This window comes from Hyperolius riggenbachi, chromosome 2 (genome assembly GCF_040937935.1).
Source record: "Hyperolius riggenbachi isolate aHypRig1 chromosome 2, aHypRig1.pri, whole genome shotgun sequence".
NCBI classification, from domain to species: Eukaryota; Metazoa; Chordata; class Amphibia; order Anura; family Hyperoliidae; genus Hyperolius; species Hyperolius riggenbachi.
In genome coordinates, this window is record NC_090647.1 from 26841191 (window position 1) to 26864298 (window position 23108).

Consider the following 23108-nt stretch of genomic DNA (forward strand, 5'->3'; position numbering starts at 1 on the left):
ATGCAAGGCCTGGGTTGTTGTGTCTCACAAAGCGTGGCCTTCTTCTCCTCCTGCGCCACCCTCCTCCTGTTCCATCACGTGTGCTGCTGCTGGGTTAGCGTTACCGGTCCCTTTTCCTGGAACCTCTTATATGTATTACATTTATGACTGCATGCCGACAAAAAACATGTTACCTGTGCAAAGAAAACAGACATTTCCCGCATTTAAAAGACAGTTTTCCCTTTGAAACTTTAAAATCGATTTTCTCAAAAACTATAAGCTCTTTTTGCTAATTTTTTTTTCCTCTTGTACCCACTCCCAAGGTGCACATACCCTGTAAATTTGGGGTATGTAGCATGTAAGGAGGCTTTACAAACCACAAAAGTTCGGGTCCCCATTGACTTCCATTATGTTCGGAGTTCGGGTCGAACACCCGAACATCGCGGCCATGTTCGGCCTGTTCGGCCCGAACCCGAACATCTAGATGTTCGCCCAACACTACTCACAATCTAATCCTACCATAGTCATAGTCTAATGTCCTACTATATTATTATTATGTATTTATTTATTTAGCACTGACATCTCCTGCAGCACATTACAGAGTACATAGTCATGTCACTGACTGTCCTCAGAGGAGCTCACACTCTAATCCTACCATAGTCATAGTCTAATGTCCTACCATATTATTATTATGTATTTATATAGCACTGACATCTTCTGCAGCACATTACAGAGTACATAGTCATGTCACTGACTGTCCTCAGAGGAGCTCACACTCTACTCCTACCATAGTCATAGTCTAATGTCCTACCATATTATTATTATGTATTTATATAGCACTGACATCTTCTGCAGCACATTACAGAGTACATAGTCATGTCACTGACTATCCTCAGAGAACTCACACTCTAATCCTACCATAGTCATAGTATAATGTCCTACCATATTATTATTATGTATTTATATAGCACTGGCATCTTCTGCAGCACATTACAGAGTACATAGTCATGTCACTGACTGTCCTCAGAGGAGCTCACAATGTAATCCTACCATAGTCATAGTCTAATGTCCCACCATATTATTATTATTATGTATTTATATAGCACTGACATCTTCTGCAGCACATTACAGAGTACATAGTCATGTCACTGACTATCCTCAGAGGAACTCGCACTCTAATCCTACCATAGTCATAGTATAAATGTCCTACCATATTATTATTATGTATTTATATAGCACTGACATCTTCGGCAGCACATTACAGAGTACATAGTCATGTCACTGACTGTCCTCAGAGGAGCTCACAATGTAATCCTACCATAGTCATAGTGTAATGTCCTACCATATTATTATTATGTATTTATATAGCACTGAAATCTTCCGCAGCACATTACAAAGTACATAGTCATGTCACTGACTGTCCTCAGAGGAGCTCACAATGTAATCCTACCATAGTCATAGTGTAATGTCCTACCATATTATTATTATGTATTTATATAGCACTGACATCTTCTGCAGCACATTACAGAGTACATAGTCATGTCACTGACTGTCCTCAGGAGCTCACAATGTAATCCTACCATAGTCATAGTGTAATGTCCTACCATATTATTATTATGTATTTATATAGCACTGACATCTTCTGCAGCACATTACAGAGTACATAGTCATGTCACTGACTGTCCTCAGAGGGGCTCACACTCTAATCCTACCATAGTCATAGTGTAATGTCCTACCATATTATTATTATGTATTTATATAGCACTGACATCTTCTGCAGCACATTACAGAGTACATAGTCATGTCACTGACTGTCCTCAGAGGAGCTCACACTCTAATCCTACCATAGTCATAGTCTAATGTCCTACCATATTATTATTATGTATTTATATAGCACTGACATCTTCTGCAGCACATTACAGAGTACATAGTCATGTCACTGACTGTCCTCAGAGGAGCTCACACTCTAATCCTACCATAGTCATAGTGTAATGTCCCCCCATATTATTATTATGTATTTATATAGCACTGACATCTTCTGCAGCACATTACAGAGTACATAGTCATGTCACTGACTGTCCTCAGAGGAGCTCACACTCTAATCCTACCATAGTCATAGTCTAATGTCCTACCATATTATTATTATGTATTTATATAGCACTGACATCTTCTTCAGCACATTACAGAGTACATAGTCATGTCACTGACTGTCCTCAGAGGAGCTCACACTCTAATCCTACCATAGTCATAGTCTAATGTCCTACCATATTATTATTATGTATTTATATAGTCCTGACATCTTCTGCAGCACTGTACAGAGTACATAGTCATGTCACTGACTGTCCTCAGAGGAGCTCACACTCTAATTCTACCATAGTCATAGTATAATGTCCTACCATATTATTATTATGTATTTATATAGCACTGGCATCTTCTGCAGCACATTAGAGTACATAGTCATGTCACTGACTGTCCTCAGAGGAGCTCACACTCTAATCCTACCATAGTCATAGTCTCATGTCCTACCATATTATTATTATGTATTTATATAGCACTGGCATCTTCTGCAGCACATTACAGAGTACATAGTCATGTCACTGACTGTCCTCAGAGGAGCTCACAATGTAATCCTACCATAGTCATAGTCTAATGTCCCACCATATTATTATTATGCATTTATATAGCACTGACATCTTCTGCAGCACATTACAGAGTACATAGTCATGTCACTGACTGTCCTCAGAGGAGCTCACAATGTAATCCTACCATAGTCATAGTCTAATGTCCTACCATATTATTATTATGTATTTATATAGCAGTGACATCTTCTGCAGCACATTACAGAGTACATAGTCATGTCACTGACTATCCTCAGAGGAACTCGCACTCTAATCCTACCATAGTCATAGTATAAATGTCCTACCATATTATTATTATGTATTTATATAGCACTGACATCTTCTGCAGCACATTACAGAGTACATAGTCATGTCACTGACTGTCCTCAGAGGAGCTCACACTCTAATACTACCATGGTCATAGTCTAATGTCCCACCATATTATTATTATGCATTTATATAGCACTGACATCTTCTGCAGCACATTACAGAGTACATAGTCATGTCACTGACTGTCCTCAGAGGAGCTCACAATGTAATCCTACCATAGTCATAGTATAATGTCCTACCATATTATTATTATGTATTTATATAGCACTGACATCTTCTGCAGCACATTACAGAGTACATAGTTATGTCACTGACTGTGGTCAGAGGAGCTCACAATCTAATCCTACCATAGTCATAGTCTAATGTCCTACCATATTATTATTATGTATTTATATAGCACTGACATCTTCTGCAGCACATTACAGAGTACATAGTCATGTCACTGACTGTCCTCAGAGGAGCTCACAATCTAATCCTACCATAGTCATAGTGTAATGTCCTACCATATTATTATTATGTATTTATATAGCACTGACATCTTCTGCAGCACATTACGGAGTACATAGTCATGTCACTGACTGTCCTCAGAGGAGCTCACAATGTAATCCTACCATAGTCATAGTCTAATGTCCTACCATATTATTATTATGTATTTATATAGCACTGACATCTCCTGCAGCACATTACAGAGTACATAGCCATGTCACTGACTGTCCTCAGAGGAGCTCACAATGTAATCCTACCATAGTCATAGTGTAATGTCCTACCATATTATTATTATGTATTTATATAGCACTGACATCTTCTGCAGCACATTACAGAGTACATAGTCATGTCACTGACTGTCCTCAGAGGAGCTCACAATGTAATCCTACCATAGTCATAGTCTAATGTCCTACCATATTATTATTATGTATTTATATAGCAGTGACATCTTCTGCAGCACATTACAGAGTACATAGTCATGTCACTGACTATCCTCAGAGGAACTCGCACTCTAATCCTACCATAGTCATAGTATAAATGTCCTACCATATTATTATTATGTATTTATATAGCACTGACATCTTCTGCAGCACATTACAGAGTACATAGTCATGTCACTGACTGTCCTCAGAGGAGCTCACACTCTAATACTACCATGGTCATAGTCTAATGTCCCACCATATTATTATTATGCATTTATATAGCACTGACATCTTCTGCAGCACATTACAGAGTACATAGTTATGTCACTGACTGTGGTCAGAGGAGCTCACAATCTAATCCTACCATAGTCATAGTCTAATGTCCTACCATATTATTATTATGTATTTATATAGCACTGACATCTTCTGCAGCACATTACAGAGTACATAGACATGTCACTGACTGTCCTCAGAGGAGCTCACTATCTAATCCTACCATAGTCATAGTGTAATGTCCTACCATATTATTATTATGTATTTATATAGCACTGACATCTTCTGCAGCACATTACAGAGTACATAGTCATGTCACTGACTGTCCTCAGAGGAGCTCACAATGTAATCCTACCATAGTCATAGTCTAATGTCCTACCATATTATTATTATGTATTTATATAGCACTGACATCTCCTGCAGCACATTACAGAGTACATAGCCATGTCACTGACTGTCCTCAGAGGAGCTCACAATGTAATCCTACCATAGTCATAGTGTAATGTCCTACCATATTATTATTATTATGTATTTATATAGCACTGACATCTTCTGCAGCACATTACAGAGTACATAGTCATGTCACTGACTGTCCTCAGAGGAGCTCACAATGTAATCCTACCATAGTCATAGTATAATGTCCTACCATATTATTATTATGTATTTATATAGCACTGACATCTTCTGCAGCACATTACAGAGTACATAGTTATGTCACTGACTGTGGTCAGAGGAGCTCACAATGTAATCCTACCATAGTCATAGTCTAATGTCCTACCATATTATTATTATGTATTTATATAGCACTGACATCTTCTGCAGCACATTACAGAGTACATAGTCATGTCACTGACTGTCCTCAGAGGAGCTCACAATCTAATCCTACCATAGTCATAGTATAATGTCCTACCATATTATTATTATGTATTTATATAGCACTGACATCTTCTGCAGCACATTACAGAGTACATAGTTATGTCACTGACTGTGGTCAGAGGAGCTCACAATCTAATCCTACCATAGTCATAGTCTAATGTCCTACCATATTATTATTATGTATTTATATAGCACTGACATCTTCTGCAGCACATTACAGAGTACATAGTTATGTCACTGACTGTGGTCAGAGGAGCTCACAATCTAATCCTACCATAGTCATAGTCTAATGTCCTACCATATTATTATTATGTATTTATATAGCACTGACATCTTCTGCAGCACATTACAGAGTACATAGTCATGTCACTGACTGTCCTCAGAGGAGCTCACAATCTAATCCTACCATAGTCATACTCTAATGTCCTACCATATTATTATTATGTATTTATATAGCACTGACATCTCCTGCAGCACATTACAGAGTACATAGTCATGTCACTGACTGTCCTCAGAGGAGCTTACACTCTAATCCTACCATAGTCACAGTCTGAGTGATCTCTGATAGCCCCTGTGCTGAATCATACTGAAAGGTTTTCCCTTTTCATAGTGTGTGGGGGTCCGAGGCTCAGAGTAATTCTGATAGAGTCCATGGTAGTTGTCGCTTCCCAGGACCAGTGCGGAGCTAATGAGTCAGATAAGCAGTCTGCCAACAAAATGGCCGCCAGGCACAAGATGGCGCCCGCTACGGAGAGGTCAGGAAGACACACAGACGAGGTCCAAGTGAGAATATTTATTGCTTGTAACACTTTTGGTGGAGCCAGTTGTGCTCCAACATACAGTATAGAAATCTCAACCAATGTAAAATAAAAATAGATACTTCTATAGAAATGTAGAGGGACGAGGGGCGCGTGGCGGGGGAGGTAACACTATGATTGTGCATTGCACGTTTAGGCACTTTTGGCATGAAATAGAATGTGAGACAGGAAGGGGGATGGGGACACACAGCCAGACACACAGCTTCCAGCAATCATAAGGCACAGGGGGAGGAGCATAGGGCAATGCAAGGCACGGATTAATAATAAGGAATGGGGAGCGGCCAGCGTCGGGGTGATAAGGCACTGCCTGTACATTCCAACCGTATCATCATCATCAGTGATGGGACAGCACAGGCTTCTGGGAAGTCTGCTGAGGCACGCGTGTGACAATGATTAGTGGGCGGGGAGGGGGAATGGCGTGAGGTGGAGCTCAGTTCTGAGAATCTTCTCGTAACTCAGACGGGAGGAACTTGTATTGCTGCTGCCGGATCATGGCCAACTTCTTCCGAGCTTCTTCCAACTCCCTCTCCTTCCGCAACATCTCTTCCTGAGCGGCGATAATCTGCAGAGACACAAGCTTACCATGTGACCAACATCCCGCAACCAGAGGCCTATGGGGGGGGGGGAGGGGGGGTCACAGCTACCACCAGGGGAGGAGTCTATGGGGAAGGGGTCACAGCTACCACCAGGGAAGGAGTCTATGGGGAAGGGGTCACAGCTACCACCAGGGGAGGAGTCTATGGGGAAGGGGTCACAGCTACCACCAAGGGGAGGAGTCTATGGGGAAGGGGTTGCAGCAACCACCAGGGGAGGAGTCTATGGGGAAGGGGTCACAGCAACCACCAGGGGAGGAGTCTATGGGGAAGGAATCACAGCAACCACCAGGGGAGGAGTCTATGAGGAAGTGGTAGCAGCAACCATTAGGGGAGGAGTCTATGGGGAAGTGGTAGCAGCAACCATTAGGGGAGGAGTCTATGGGGAAGGGGTCACAGCTACCACCAGGGGAGGAGTCTATGGGGAAGGGGTCACAGCTACCACCAGGGGAGGAGTCTATGGGGAAGGGGTCACAGCTACCACCAAGGGGAGGAGTCTATGGGGAAGGGGTTGCAGCAACCACCAGGGGAGGAGTCTATGGGGAAGGGGTCACAGCTACCACCAGGTGAGGAGTCTATGGGGAAGGGGTCACAGCAACCACCAGGGGAGGAGTCTATGGGGAAGGAATCACAGCAACCACCAGGGGAGGAGTCTATGGGGAAGTGGTAGCAGCAACCATTAGGGGAGGAGTCTATGGGGAAGTGGTAGCAGCAACCATTAGGGGAGGAGTCTATGGGGAAGGGGTCACAGCAACCACCAGGGGAGGGGTCACAGCAACCACCAGGGGTGGAGTCTATGGGGAAGGGGTCACAGCTACCACCAGGGGAGGAGTCTATGGGGAAGGGGTCACAGCTACCACCAGGGGAGGAGTCTATGGGGAAGGGGTCACAGCAACCACCAGGGGAGGAGTCTATGGGGAAGGGGTCACAGCAACCAGCAGGGGAGGAGTCTATGGGGAAGGGGTCACAGCAGCCACCAGGGGAGGAGTCTATGGGGAAGGGGTCACAGCTACCACCAGGGGAGGAGTCTATGGGGAAGGGGTCACAGCTACCACCAGGGGAGGAGTCTATGGGGAAGGGGTCACAGCTACCACCAGGGGAGGAGTCTATGGGGAAGGGGTTGCAGCAATCACCAGGGGAGGAGTCTATGGGGAAGGGGTTGCAGCAATCACCAGGGGGGGAGTTTATGGGGAAGGGGTTGCAGCAATCACCAGGGGAGGAGTCTATGGGGAAGGGGTTGCAGCAATCACCAGGGGGGGGGAGTTTATGGGGAAGGGGTTGCAGCAATCACCAGGGGGGGAGTTTATGGGGAAGCGGTCACAGCTACCACCAGGGGAGGAGTCTATGGGGAAGGGGTTGCAGCAATCACCAGGGGGGGGGAGTTTATGGGGAAGGGGTTGCAGCAATCACCAGGGGGGGAGTTTATTTGGAAGCGGTCACAGCTACCACCAGGGGAGGAGTCTATGGGGAAGGGGTTGCAGCAATCACCAGGGGGGGGAGTTTATGGGGAAGGGGTTGCAGCAATCACCAGGGGGGGAGTTTATGGGGAAGCGGTCACAGCTACCACCAGGGGAGGAGTCTATGGGGAAGGGGTTGCAGCAATCACCAGGGGAGGAGTCTATGGGGAAGGGGTTGCAGCAATCACCAGGGGGGGAGTTTATCAGGAAGCGGTCACAGCTACCACCAGGGGAGGAGTCTATGGGGAAGGGGTTGCAGCAATCACCAGGGGAGGAGTCTATGGGGAAGGGGTTGCAGCAATCACCAGGGGGGGAGTTTATGGGGAAGGGGTTGCAGCAATCACCAGGGGAGGGAGTTTATGGGGAAGGGGTTGCAGCAATCACCAGGGGGGGAGTTTATGGGGAAGGGGTTGCAGCAATCACCAGGGGAGGAGTCTATGGGGAAGGGGTTGCAGCAATCACCAGGGGGGGGGGAGTTTATGGGGAAGGGGTTGCAGCAATCACCAGGGGGGGGAGTTTATGGGGAAGGGGTTGCAGCAATCACCAGGGGGGGAGTTTATGGGGAAGGGGTTGCAGCAATCACCAGGGGAGGAGTCTATGGGGAAGGGGTTTGCATTAATCACCAGGGGGGGGAGTTTATGGGGAAGGGGTTGCAGCAATCACCAGGGGAGGAGTCTATGGGGAAGGGGTTGCAGCAATCACCAGGGGGGGAGTTTATGGGGAAGGGGTTGCAGCAATCACCAGGGGAGGAGTCTATGGGGAAGGGGTTGCAGCAATCACCAGGGGAGGAGTCTATGGGGAAGGGGTTGCAGCAATCACCAGGGGGGGAGTTTATGGGGAAGGGGTTGCAGCAATCACCAGGGGAGGAGTCTATGGGGAAGGGGTTGCAGCAATCACCAGGGGAGGAGTCTATGGGGAAGGGGTTGCAGCAATCACCAGGGGAGGAGTCTATGGGGAAGGGGTTGCAGCAATCACCAGGGGAGGAGTCTATGGGGAAGGGGTTGCAGCAATCACCAGGGGAGGAGTCTATGGGGAAGGGGTTGCAGCAATCACCAGGGGAGGAGTCTATGGGGAAGGGGTTGCAGCAATCACCGGGGGGGGGGAGTTTATGGGGAAGGGGTTGCAGCAATCACCAGGGGAGGAGTCTATGGGGAAGTGGTAGCAGCAACCATTAGGGGAGGAGTCTATGGGGAAGTGGTAGCAGCAACCATTAGGGGAGGAGTCTATGGGGAAGGGGTCACAGCTACCACCAGGGGAGGAGTCTATGGGGAAGTGGTAGCAGCAACCACCAGGGGAGGAGCAATCAGGGGAGGAGTCTGTGTCATTTCTCAGTGTCCCAGCACCCCAGGGAGTTCCCTTAGCGCAGCATTCCCCATACTCCGCACACGGAGGGATAGATGTGTTACCTGTGCAATACCACCAACCATCCTCTCCTTCACCACCACAGTCTCGTCATGGTCCTGGAACGCTGCCGCCTTCTGTGCTGCCTTCACCAGGTTGTCTGATGCTCTCTTCACAGCATTGCCAGCCACCTGCAGGAATAGCATGGTTAGCTCCGCCCCCATGTATCCACCAATCCGGGGACATCATTCCTCATGCTCACCTGTAACCTCTTCATGGCCTCGGAGTCGTGGTCTGCCTTCACCTTACAGGCCACCAGAAGCTGAGCTGTGGATGCTGCTACCTGCTTGGCGGAGGAGATCAGCTTCTCCTCGCTGGCGTGACCCTGGACTGCAGAATTGGCTGCTTCACACAAGTTACTGGTGGCTGCGGCAACCATGCGAGCCTGCAAATAGGAGGTCCAGTAAGATCTGTGTGTCCATAACCATAGACAGGTCCTCATGAGATACTTACTGCTGATATGAGACCCTGAGACCACTGGCCATCGTCCACCGCATTGGCTGGGATGGCTCCAACCTAGGAGAGGAGAGAAAGAAGGGATAGAGAAGAATGGAAGGCCGAGGGACAGTGACGTAATATGGTCTTGCATGCAGCCAGTAGGTGGATGGTTTGGAGTCGCTTCCAGGGATGAGCTTCGAATAGAATCCGAATTGATTTACAGTAGCTTCTTACTCAAAATCACTCGGATTCCAAACGTTAATTAGGGCACCTGAGGAGGCGGGTGAGGGATGCGTTCCAAGTTCCGTCATGTGACTACCTCGCTTCCTCCTTCAACCCGGAAGAAGGAAGCGTGGTAGTCACGTGATGCAACGTGGGACGCAACTGAAGCTCATTAAAGGAGACGGCATTATGGGTAAGTTAACCCTCCCGCCCCCTCAGGTGCTCTAATTAACGTTTGTAGGTAGCTACTCGGAATCAATTCAGATTCTATTTGAAGCTCACCCCGGGACTTGCTGCGTCTAGTGCAGGGATGTCAGACCGGTCCTTCGAGGGCCAAAGTCCTCACACATTTTTGGTGCAGCTCAAATTAATTGATGGGTGTGAATCAGGAAGGGTGTGGTCCATCAGGTAGAGCACACTCCTCTCTTTCTCAGTCCACCATAAACACCGGCATGGATCTGGCCCTCCAGGCCTGGAGTTCCACACCTGTGATCTAGTTGCTTGTAGGCCGTGTAATCTGGATACTTACTCCCTGTAATGCTGCCCCATATGGGGTCCTTCTTCCATGACCATGAGTGGTGTGAAGAGGAGCCTTGTCTCCCCAACAGGACTAGTCAAACCCTGGAGCAGCAGACAGATTGTTGCCTTGATAAAGGGGCCCTGTGTGGCTCTGAAACGCTGGCTTATATTGCAAGAAACAATAAAAAATATTCATAGATGTGCTAGCTTGTTGAGATCACTTCCTGCCTGCAGCAATGAGATCCCTTCCTGCCTGCAGCAATGAGATCCCTTCCGGCATGCTGCAATGAGATCACTTCCTGCATGCTGCAATGAGAGCACTTCCTGCATGCTGCAATGAGATCACTTCCTGCCTGCAGCAATGAGATCACTTCCTGCATGCTGCAATGAGAGCACTTCCTGCATGCTGCAATGAGAGCACTTCCTGCATGCTGCAATGAGAGTGCATGCTGCAATGAGAGCACTTCCTGCATGCAGCAATGAGATCACTTCCTGCATACAGCAATGAGATCACTTCCTGCATGCTGCAATGAGATCACTTCCTGCATGCTGCAATGAGATCACTTCCTGCCTGTTGCAATGATGTCACTTCCTGCATGCCAGAATGAGATCACTTCCTGTATGTTGCAATGCTGTCACTTCCTCTCACAGCGGACGCCATATTTGGGGTGATTGTACTGTGGGCTGTGGTTACACTCACCTTGCCCTGGGCCACCAGCTCTCTCTGGGCGGCAGAGGCGGCTTTGACGAGCGCGCTGGTGGCGGCAGCGATGGATTTTGCAGCTTCCAGGATCTGCTCCTCAAAGTTCAAACTTTCATCGGCTTGCTGGAAGAAGGGAAAATGAAAGCGTTAAACAGTGCGGGGAACAGTGTCACATAATGGTATACATAGGTGGAGCTATAGGTGTGCTGTGATTGGCCCACGCTGTGATGAGGGGCGGGGTCACCAGCTGTGTGTGTAACATAATGGTATACATAGGTGGAGCCATAGGTGTGCTGTGATTGGCCCATGCTGTAATGAGGGGCGGGGTCACCAGCTGTGTGTGTAACGTAATAGGGGAGGAGTCTCACACTGAGGAGAAAGGAGTCCCAGGAAATAAGGTGAAGAGTCTCATGAATGGACAGGGAGGATCCTTATGCTTGAGGGGGGAGTCTTCCTTTTAGGGGGAGGAGTCTCATGCTGTGATGGGGCTCATGCTCTGAAGAAGAAAAGTCCATTAATTCATGGGGAGGAGTCTCACACTAAGGGGGAGGAGTCTCACACTGAGGGGGAGGAGTCTCACACTGAGGGGGAGGAGCCTCATGCTGCACTGAAGTGGGAGAACTTATGAATTGAGGAGGAATGAGGCTTATGAATTAAGTGGGAGAATTCCCAAGTTGTTAGAGGAGTCTCACACATTGGGAGGGAGTCTCACTCATTGAGGGGGAGTTATACCCTTTGAGGGGGAGGAGTCTCACACATTGGGAGTTTCACCCTTTGAGGGGGAGGAGTCTCACACATTGGGAGTCTCACCCTTTGAGGGGGAGGAGTCTCACATTGGGAGTCTCACCCTTTGAGGGGGAGGAGTCTCACACATTGGGAGTCTCACCCTTTGAGGGGGAGGAGTCTCACACATTGGGAGGGAGTCTCACTCCTTGAGGGGGAGTCTCACCCTTTGAGGGGAGGAGTCTCACACATTGGGAGTCTCACCCTTTGAGGGGGAGGAGTCTCACACATTGGGAGTCTCACCCTTTGAGGGGGAGGAGTCTCACACATTGGGAGGGAGTCTCACACATTGGGAGTCTCACCCTTTGAGGGGGAGGAGTCTCACACATTGGGAGTCTCACCCTTTGAGGGGGAGGAGTCTCACACATTGGGAGGGAGTCTCACACATTGGGAGTCTCACCCTTTGAGGGGGAGGAGTCTCACACATTGGGAGGGGTCTTGTGACAGATTCACCTGCACCATCACAGGAAAATATGTGCACCAAGGCGTGATTCGGAGAAATCGGTTTGTTTTCATTTGACTTAAAAAAGCAGTGTCCTGTCACAAAGCAGTCCCCCTCTATAGGAACTGATTGTTTCTATTTCTGCTAGGAGATGACATCTAACCCCTCCCATTTCTTCTTCCTACATCACAGAGGCACTAATAGCTAGTCAGCAAACAGGACCGTCATACAGAAGCCATAACTGGCAAAGGGACATTCGCCAGGCCTGTCCTCCAGAAGCACAGAGCCACTGCCTCCTAATCAAACTTTATTATACATCATTTCACATGGTGTCATCATCTGACTACTACCTTATATGTCAATGGCGATACATCTTGTGAATGCTAGCTGCTCTACAGCCTGAGATATCAATGCCCTAGACAGGGAGGCTGGTAAAACAAGCATGTTTGGTACCTATAGATATACCGAATATTCACAGCGTTGTGGTATGATTTCATGAAATGCCAAACTCTCTCCCCTAAGACAAGGGGCTGGACTCTGCCAGAGGTTAGGTGGGGAAAACATCTCTCATTACAGGACCCGCCCCTTCTCATTACAGGACCCGCCCCTTCTCCTTACAGGACCCGCCCCTTACAATTACAGGACCAGCCCCTTCTCATTGCAGGACCCACCCCTTCTCATTGCAGGACCCACCCCTTCCCATTACAGGACCCACCCCTTCTCATTACAGGACCCGCCCCTTCTCATTACAGGACCCACCTCTTCTCATTACAGGACCCACCTCTTCTCATTACAGGACCCACCCCTTCCCATTACAGGACCCACCCCTTCCCACCCCCCAGACCCCTGTTTGCACCCAATCAACCCCCTAATCACCCATCAATCACTCCCTGTCACTATCTGTCAACGCTATTTTTTTTTATCTCCCCCCCTGCCCACTGCCCCCTCCTGATCACCCCCCCCCCCACCCCTCAGATTCTCCCCAGACCCCCCCCCTCCCCCGTGTACTGTATGCATCTATCCCCCCTGATCACCTGTCAATCACCTGTCAATCACCCCCTGTCACTGCCACCCATCAATCAGCCCCTAACCTGCCCCTTGCGGGCAATCTGATCACCCACCCACACCAATAGATCGCCCGCAGATCCGACATCAGATCACCACCCAAACGCAGTGTTTACATCTATTCTCTCCTCTAAACACCCACTAATTACCCATCAATCACCCCCTATCACCACCTGTCACTGTTACCCATCAGATCAGATCCTAATCTGCCCCTTGCGGGCACCCAATCACCCGCCTACACGCTCAGATTGCCCTTAGACCCCCCCTTATCAATTCGCCAGGGCATTATTTACATCTGTCCTTCCCTGTAATAACCCACTGATCACCTGTCAATCACCCATCAATCACCCCCTGTCACTGCCACCCATCAATCACCCCCTGTCACTGCCACCCATCAATCAGCCCCTAACCTGCCCCTTGCGGGCAATCTGATCACCCACCCACACCAATAGATCGCCCGCAGATCCGACATCAGATCATAACCCAAGCGCAGTGTTTACATCTATTCTCTCCTCTAAACACCCACTAATTACCCATCAATCACCCCCTATCACCACCTGTCACTGTTACCCATCAGATTAGACCCTAATCTGCCCCTTGCGGGCACCCAATCACCCGCCTACACGCTCAGATTGCCCTCAGACCCTCCCTTATCAATTCGCCAGTGCATTAGTTACATCTGTTCTTCCCTGTAATAACCCACTGATCACCTGTCAATCACCCATCAATCACCACCTGTCACTGCCACCCATCAATCACCCCCTGGCACTGCCACCCATCAATCACCCCCTGTCACTGCCACTCATCAATCAGCCCCTAACCTGCCCCTTGCGGGCAATCTGATCACCCACCCACACCAATAGTTCGCCCGCAGATCCCCTCCCAAGGGCAGTGTTTATATCTGTTCTCTATCCTAAACACCCACTAATTACCCATCAATCACCCCCTGTCACTGCTACCTATCAGATTAGACCCCTATCTGCCCCTAGGGCACTCAATCACCCGCCCACACCCTCAGAATGCCCTCAGGCCCCAGCCCTGATCACCTCGCCAGTGCATTGCTTGCATCTATTCCCCCCTCTAATCACACATTGAGACACCCATCAATCACCTCCTGTCACCCCCTAGCACACCTACCCATCAGATCAGGCCCTAATTTGCCCCGTGTGAGCTCCTGATCACTCGGCCAAACCCTCAGATCCCCCTCAGACCCCCTTCCGATCACCTCCCCAGTGCATTGATTGCATCTATTTTCCCCTCTAACCACCCCCTGAGACACCCATCAATCACCTCCTGTCACCCCCCTAGCACTCCTATCCATCAGATCAGGCCCAATACAACCTGTCATCTAGAAGGCCACCCTGCTTATGACTGGTTCCACAAAATTCACCCCCTCATAGACCACCTGTCATCAAAATTTGCAGATGCTTATACCCCTGAACAGTCATTTTGAGACATTTGGTTTCCAGACTACTCACGGTTTTGGGCCCGTAAAATGCCAGGGCGGTATAGGAACCCCAGAAACTGACCCCATTTTAGAAAAAAGACACCCCAATGTATTCTGTTAGGTGTATGACGAGTTCATAGAAGATTTTATTTTTTGTCAAAAGTTAGCGGAAATTGATTTTTCTTTTTTTTTTCACAAAGTGTCATTTTTCACTAACTTGTGACAAAAAATAAAATCTTCTATGAACTCACCATACACCTAACAGAATACCTTGGGGTGTCTTCTTTCTAAAATGGGGTCACTTGTGGGGTTCCTATACTGCCCTGGCATTTTAGGGGCCCTAAACCGTGAGGAGTAGTCTAGAAAACAAATGCCTCAAAATGACCTGTGATTAGGACGTTGGGCCCCTTAGCGCACCTAGGCTGCAAAAAAGTGTCACACGTGGTATCGCCGTACTCAGGAGAAGTAGTATAATGTGTTTTGGGGTGTATTTTTACACATACCCATGCTGGGTGGGAGAAATCTCTCTGTAAATGGACAATTGTGTGTAAAAAAAATCAAACAATTGTCATTTACAGAGGTATTTCTCCCACCCAGCATGGGTATGTGTAAAAATACACCCCAAAACACATTATAATACTTCTCCTGAGTACGGCAATACCACATGTGTGGCACTTTTTTGCAGCCTAACTGCGCTAAGGGGCCCAAAGTCCAATGAGTACCTTTAGGATTTCACAGGTCATTTTTGTTTCAAGACTACTCCTCACAGTTTAGGGCCCCTAAAATGCCAGGGCAGTATAGGAACCCCACAAATGACCCCATTCCAGAAAGAAGACACCCCAAGGTATTCCGTTAGGAGTATGGTGAGTTCATAGAGGATTTTATTTTTTGTCACAAGTTAGCGGAAAATGACACTTTGTGAAAAAAAAACAATTAAAATCAATTTCCGCTAACTTGTGACAAAAAAATAAAAACTTCTATGAACTCACCATACTCCTAACGGAATACCTTGGGGTGTCTTCTTTCTAAAATGGGGTCATTAGTGGGGTTCCTATACTGCCCTGGCATTTTAGGGGCCCTAAACCGTGAGGAGTAGTCTTGAAACAAAAATGACCTGTGAAATCCTAAAGGTACTCATTGGACTTTGGGCCCCTTAGCGCAGTTAGGCTGCAAAAAAGTGCCAATCATGTGGTATCGCCGTACTCGGGAGAAGTAGTATAATGTGTTTTAGGGTGTATTTTTACACATACCCATGCTGGGTGGGAGAAATACCTCTGTAAATGACAATCTTTTGATTTTTTTACACACAATTGTCCATTTACAGAGTTATTTCTCCCACTCAGCATGGGTATGTGTAAAAATACACCCTAAAACACATTGTACTACTTCTCCAGAGTACGGCGATACCATATGTGTGGCACTTTTTTGCACCCTAACTGCGCTAAGGGGCCCAAAGTCCAATGAGTACCTTTAGGATTTCACAGGTCATTTTGAGAAATTTTGTTTCAAGACTACTCCTCACGGTTTAGGGCCCCTAAAATGCCAGGACAGTATAGAAACCCCACTAATGACTACATTTTAGAAAGAAGACACCCCCAAGGTATTCCGTTAGGAGTATGGTGAGTTCATAGAAGATTTTATTTTTTGTCACAAGTTAGCGGAAATTGATTTTTATTGTTTTTTTCACAAAGTGTCATTTTCCGCTAACTTGTGACAAAAAATAAAATCTTCTATGAACTCACCATACTCCTATACTAACGGAATACCTTGGGGTGTCTTCTTTCTAAAATGGGGTCATTTGTGGGGTTTCTATACTGCTCTGGCATTTTAGGGGCCCTAAACCGTGAGGAGTAGTCTTGAAACGAAATTTCTCAAAATGACCTGTGAAATCCTAAAGGTACTCATTGGACTTTGGGCCCTTTAGCGCAGTTAGGGTGCAAAAAAGTGCCACACATGTGGTATCGCCGTACTCAGGAGAAGTAGTATAATGTGTTTTGGGGTGTATTTTTACACATACCCATGCTGTGTGGGAGAAATATCTCTGTAAATGACAATTGTTTGTAAAAAAAATTAAAAAATTATCATTTACAGAGATATTTCTCCCACCTAGCATGGGTATGTGTAAAAATACACCCCAAAAACACATTATACTACTACTCCTGAGTACGGCAATACCACATGTGTGGCACTTTTTTGCAGCCTAACTGCGCTAAGGGGCCCAAAGTCCAATGAGCACCTTTAGGCTTTACATGGGTGCTTACAAATTAGCACCCCCCAAAATGCGAGGACAGTAAACACACCCCACAAATGACCCCATTTTGGAAAGTAGACACTTCAAGGTATTCAGAGAGGGGCATGGTGAGTCCGTGGCAGATTTCATTTTTTTTTGTCGCAAGTTAGAAGAAATGGAAACTTTTTTTTTTTTGGCACAAACTGTCATTTTCCGCTTACTTGTGACAAAAAATAATATCTTCTATGAACTCACTATGCCTCTCAGTGAATACTTTGGGATGTCTTCTTTCCAAAATGGGGTAATTTGGGGGGTATTTATACTATCCTGGAATTCTAGCCCCTCATGAAACATGACAGGTGGGCAGAAAAGGCAGAGATGCTTGAAAATGGGAAAATTCACTTTTTGCACCATAGTTTGTAAACGCTATAACTTTTACCCAAACCAATAAATATACACTGAATGGTTGTTTTTTTTTATCAAAAACATGTTTGTCCACATTTTTCGCGCTGCATGTATACAGAAATTTTACTTTATTTGAAAAATGTCAGCACAGAAAGTTAAAAAAATCATTTTTTTGCCAAAATTCATGTCTTTTTTTGATGAATATAATAAAAAGTAAAAATCGCAGGAGCAATCAAATAGCACCAAAAGAAAGCTTTATTAGTGACAAGAAAAGGAGCCAAAATTCATTTAGGTGGTAGGTTGTATGACTGAGCAATAAACCGTGAAAGCTGCAGTGGTCTGGATGGAAAAAAAGTGGCCGGTCCTTAAGGGGGGTAAAGCCCACGGTCCTCAAGTGGTTAAGCTGTTCACTTACTGTATATACATTATTTTTCTATATATTTTCCTATAAAATAAATGATCAAAAATTGTTTGTCCGAGTGCTTGTTGTGAAATCTCTGCAAAGAGTCCAGCGTTTCCTAAGAGAACGTTACCATAACCGTTTTAGTGATATTCTTATCTTTTGCTATCTCTAAAAAGGATGTTAGTTGATGTTGAATTAACCCTTTTCCCTACAGGACTAACTAGAGTTAGATTGCGTATTCTCACGCAAATGTAAATTGGTGGCAGCGACCCGATTGCTATATGAGATCCCAGATTGTATTGATTGTTTATACAATCGAAATTGGACTGTGTGTGGACTCCCCCAACCAATCCAATGGTTACTTTGCCTGCAGTGCTGACTGCCTTCAGGATTCCCTCAGGTCTGAAGCTGAATGGTAGACTGCGGCGTCACCCTCTGAGCTGGCCTCCTGAATACAATACGCTACATCCTGCATACACACCTCCAGAGTGTAAGCTCATAAGGCCAGGGCTCTCTCCCTCCTGTGACTTGTAGGAGGTGGTATGTTCTGCATTATGTACGGGCATCTGTAATGTAACACTCCCTCAGTACAACACCGCAGGCGATAACAGCACTATATACTTCATATTCAGATTGAGGGGTGGGGCCATGCTGGGGGCGGGGTCTTACCTTAGGCTTGGCACGAGGTTTAAGCTGCTCCAGTTTCTTGGCAGCCGCTTCTATAGCTGCGGCAGCCCCCAATAACTCGTTTTCTGCAATAACCGTGGGGTCTTCCGGATCAACCCATTCCGTGCCTGGAGGGGTGGAAAGACGATCACGTCACCAAACATCACCTCTGTACAGCACTCTGCCATATGCCACAGCTACATCACCAAACATCACCTCTGTACAGCACTCTGCCATATGCCACAGCTACATCACCTCTGTACAGCACTCTGCCATATGCCACAGCTACATCACCAAACATCACCTCTGTACAGCACTCTGCCATATGCCACAGCTACATCACCAAACATCACCTCTGTACAGCACTCTGACATATGCCACAGCTACATCACCAAACATCACCTCTGTACAGCACTCTGCCATATGCCACAGCTACATCACCTCTGTACAGCACTCTGCCATATGCCACAGCTACATCACCAAACATCACCTCTGTACAGCACTCTGCCATATGCCACAGCTACATCACCAAACACCACCTCTGTACAGCACTCTGCCATATGCCACAGCTACATCACCAAACATCACCTCTGTACAGCACTCTGCCATATGCCACAGCTACATCACCTCTGTACAGCACTCTGCCATATGCCACAGCTACATCACCAAACACCACCTCTGTACAGCACTCTGCCATATGCCACAGCTACATCACCAAACATCACCTCTGTACAGCACTCTGCCATATGCCACAGCTACATCACCAAACATCACCTCTGCACAGCACTCTGCCATATGCCACAGCTACATCACCAAACATCACCTCTGTACAGCACTCTGCCATATGCCACAGCTACATCACCTCTGTACAGCATTCTGCCATATGCCACAGCTACATCACCAAACATCACCTCTGTACAGCACTCTGCCATATGCCACAGCTACATCACCAAACATTACCTCTGTACAGCACTCTGCCATATGCCACAGCTACATCACCAGACATCACCTCTGTACAGCACTCTGCCATATGCCACAGCTACATCACCAAACATCACCTCTGTACAGCACTCTGCCATATGCCACAGCTACATCACCAAACATCACCTCTGTACAGCACTCTGCCATATGCCACAGCTACATCACCAAACATCACCTCTGTACAGCACTCTGCCATATGCCACAGCTACATCACCAAACATCACCTCTGTACAGCACTCTGCCATATGCCACAGCTACATCACCAAACATCACCTCTGTACAGCACTCTGCCATATGCCACAGCTACATCACCAAACATCACCTCTGTACAGCACTCTGCCATATGCCACAGCTACATCACCAAACATCACCTCTGTACAGCACTCTGCCATATGCCACAGCTGCATCACCAAACATTACCTCTGTACAGCACTCTGCCATATGCCACAGCTACATCACCAAACATCACCTCTGTACAGCATTCTGCCATATGCCACAGCTACATCACCAAACATTACCTCTGTACAGCACTCTGCCATATGCCACAGCTACATCACCAAACATCACCTCTGTACAGCACTCTGCCATATGCCACAGCTACATCACCAAACATCACCTCTGTACAGCACTCTGCCATATGCCACAGCTACATCACCAAACATCACCTCTGTACAGCACTCTGCCATATGCCACAGCTACATCACCAAACATCACATCTGTACAGCACTCTGCCATATGCCACAGCTGCATCACCAAACATTACCTCTGTACAGCACTCTGCCATATGCCACAGCTGCATCACCAAACATCACCTCTGTACAGCACTCTGCCATATGCCACAGCTACATCACCAAACATCACCTCTGTACAGCACTCTGCCATATGCCACAGCTACATCACCAAACATTACCTCTGTACAGCACTCTGCCATATGCCACAGCTACATTACCAAACATCACCTCTGTACAGCACTCTGCCATATGCCACAGCTACATCACCTCTGTACAGCACTCTGCCATATGCCACAGCTACATCACCAAACATCACCTCTGTACAGCACTCTGCCATATGCCACAGCTACATCACCAAACATCACCTCTGTACAGCACTCTGCCATATGCCACAGCTACATCACCTCTGTACAGCACTCTGCCATATGCCACAGCTACATCACCAAACATTACCTCTGTACAGCACTCTGCCATATGCCACAGCTACATCACCAAACATCACCTCTGTACAGCACTCTGCCATATGCCACAGCTACATCACCAAACATCACCTCTGTACAGCACTCTGCCATATGCCACAGCTACATCACCAAACATCACCTCTGTACAGCACTCTGCCATATGCCACAGCTACATCACCAAACATCACCTCTGTACAGCACTCTGCCATATGCCACAGCTACATCACCAAACATCACCTCTGTACAGCACTCTGCCATATGCCACAGCTACATCACCAAACATCACCTCTGTACAGCACTCTGCCATATGCCACAGCTGCATCACCAAACATCACCTCTGTACAGCACTCTGCCATATGCCACAGCTACATCACCAAACATTACCTCTGTACAGCACTCTGCCATATGCCACAGCTACATTACCAAACATCACCTCTGTACAGCACTCTGCCATATGCCACAGCTACATCACCTCTGTACAGCACTCTGCCATATGCCACAGCTACATCACCTCTGTACAGCACTCTGCCATATGCCACAGCTACATCACCAAACATTACCTCTGTACAGCACTCTGCCATATGCCACAGCTACATCACCAAACATCACCTCTGTACAGCACTCTGCCATATGCCACAGCTACATCACCAAACATCACCTCTGTACAGCACTCTGCCATATGCCACAGCTACATCACCTCTGTACAGCACTCTGCCATATGCCACAGCTACATCACCAAACATTACCTCTGTACAGCACTCTGCCATATGCCACAGCTACATCACCAAACATCACCTCTGTACAGCACTCTGCCATATGCCACAGCTACATCACCAAACATCACCTCTGTACAGCACTCTGCCATATGCCACAGCTACATCACCAAACATCACCTCTGTACAGCACTCTGCCATATGCCACAGCTACATCACCAAACATCACCTCTGTACAGCACTCTGCCATATGCCACAGCTACATCACCTCTGTACAGCACTCTGCCATATGCCACAGCTACATCACCAAACACCACCTCTGTACAGCACTCTGCCATATGCCACAGCTACATCACCAAACATCACCTCTGTACAGCACTCTGCCATATGCCACAGCTACATCACCAAACATCACCTCTGTACAGCACTCTGCCATATGCCACAGCTACATCACCAAACATCACCTCTGTACAGCACTCTGCCATATGCCACAGCTACATCACCAAACACCACCTCTGTACAGCACTCTGCCATATGCCACAGCTACATCACCTCTGTACAGCACTCTGCCATATGCCACAGCTACATCACCTCTGTACAGCACCAGGGCTGTGGAGTCGGTCCAAAAATCCACCGACTCCGACTCCTCAGTTTAGGATTCCACCGACTCCGACACCTCTAATTTGCATATTACAATTTTGTTGATTAAAAGTATGTAACATGAAATTCGTCTCTTAACTGCCAAAGCTTAGGAATTTTACAAGACAACTGAAGTGAGAAGGATATGGAGACTGCCAGATTTATTCCCTTTAGACTAAAACTAGTCCTTGGTAAGAGTACTTGTAAAAGGTACAGACCGGAACAGAGAACATCTATCAGGCCCTAGGCAATGTAAGTGTGGGTACATGTAAGAATGATGTGCAGGTACTCTGCAGGGGAATGAGGAGATTCTTCCTCTATTACACATTCTTCATGCACAATCTGAACCAGGTTTATGGGTGACAGACAACACCTCTGTGTTCAATGTGCACAGCATTCTCAGTGGATTCCCTGCAGCTCTGTGGAGAGTACATATGTAGAGTATAGTACTACTGTGTAACAAAGTAAACCTGAGACAGATGAAATGAAAGTTTTATACATACCTGGGGCTTCCTCCAGCCGCCTTCAGGATAATCAGTCCCTCGTTGTCCTCCTCCACCACCTGGATCTTCTGCTATGAGTCCAGGTACTTGAGCCAGTCGGGCGTAGTGCGCATGCACACACTCCGCCGCCAGGAGCATACTACACCTGTGCAGCACTATTGCGCAGGTGCAGAATGTTCCTGGCTGTGGGAGCGGCATGCGGCCGGACTGCGCTGACTGGCTGAATTACCAGGACTCATAGCAGAAGATCCAGGTGGCGGAGGAGGACAGCGAGGGACTGATTAGCCAGAAGGGGGCTGGAGGAAGCCCCAGGTATGTATAAAACTTTACTTTTCATCCGTCTCAGGTACCCTTTAATTTGTAGTCACCGAACCAAATTTTAATAACATATCAAATGATTTGATTTCATCAGCAAAGGGAGTGCATACATTTGCATAAATCAGCATCAGTGCAGAATTATTTCCATCTCATTGACCATCTCTATTAGTGACACAGCTACACATC

The 23108-nt window shown here is 47.0% G+C and overlaps 2 protein-coding genes across 2 annotated transcripts in view; both read right to left on the reverse strand.

Moving 5' to 3' along the window:
• Positions 1-23108, reverse strand: part of LOC137542918 (zinc finger BED domain-containing protein 4-like) — a 275159-nt gene that overhangs the window by 157552 nt on the left and 94499 nt on the right. The gene's annotated exons all lie outside the window — the stretch shown is intronic.
• Positions 5763-23108, reverse strand: part of LOC137545399 (talin-1-like) — an 86774-nt gene continuing 69428 nt past the window's right edge. Inside the window, exons 8-13 of the mRNA XM_068266582.1 lie at positions 18580-18704; positions 11133-11258; positions 9707-9769; positions 9456-9638; positions 9259-9384; positions 5763-6364 (exon numbers count right to left, since the gene is read on the reverse strand). Of these exons, the coding sequence (XP_068122683.1) occupies positions 6233-6364; positions 9259-9384; positions 9456-9638; positions 9707-9769; positions 11133-11258; positions 18580-18704 (755 nt within the window). The 3' untranslated portion in view covers positions 5763-6232. The remainder of the gene's footprint in view (positions 6365-9258; positions 9385-9455; positions 9639-9706; positions 9770-11132; positions 11259-18579; positions 18705-23108) is intronic.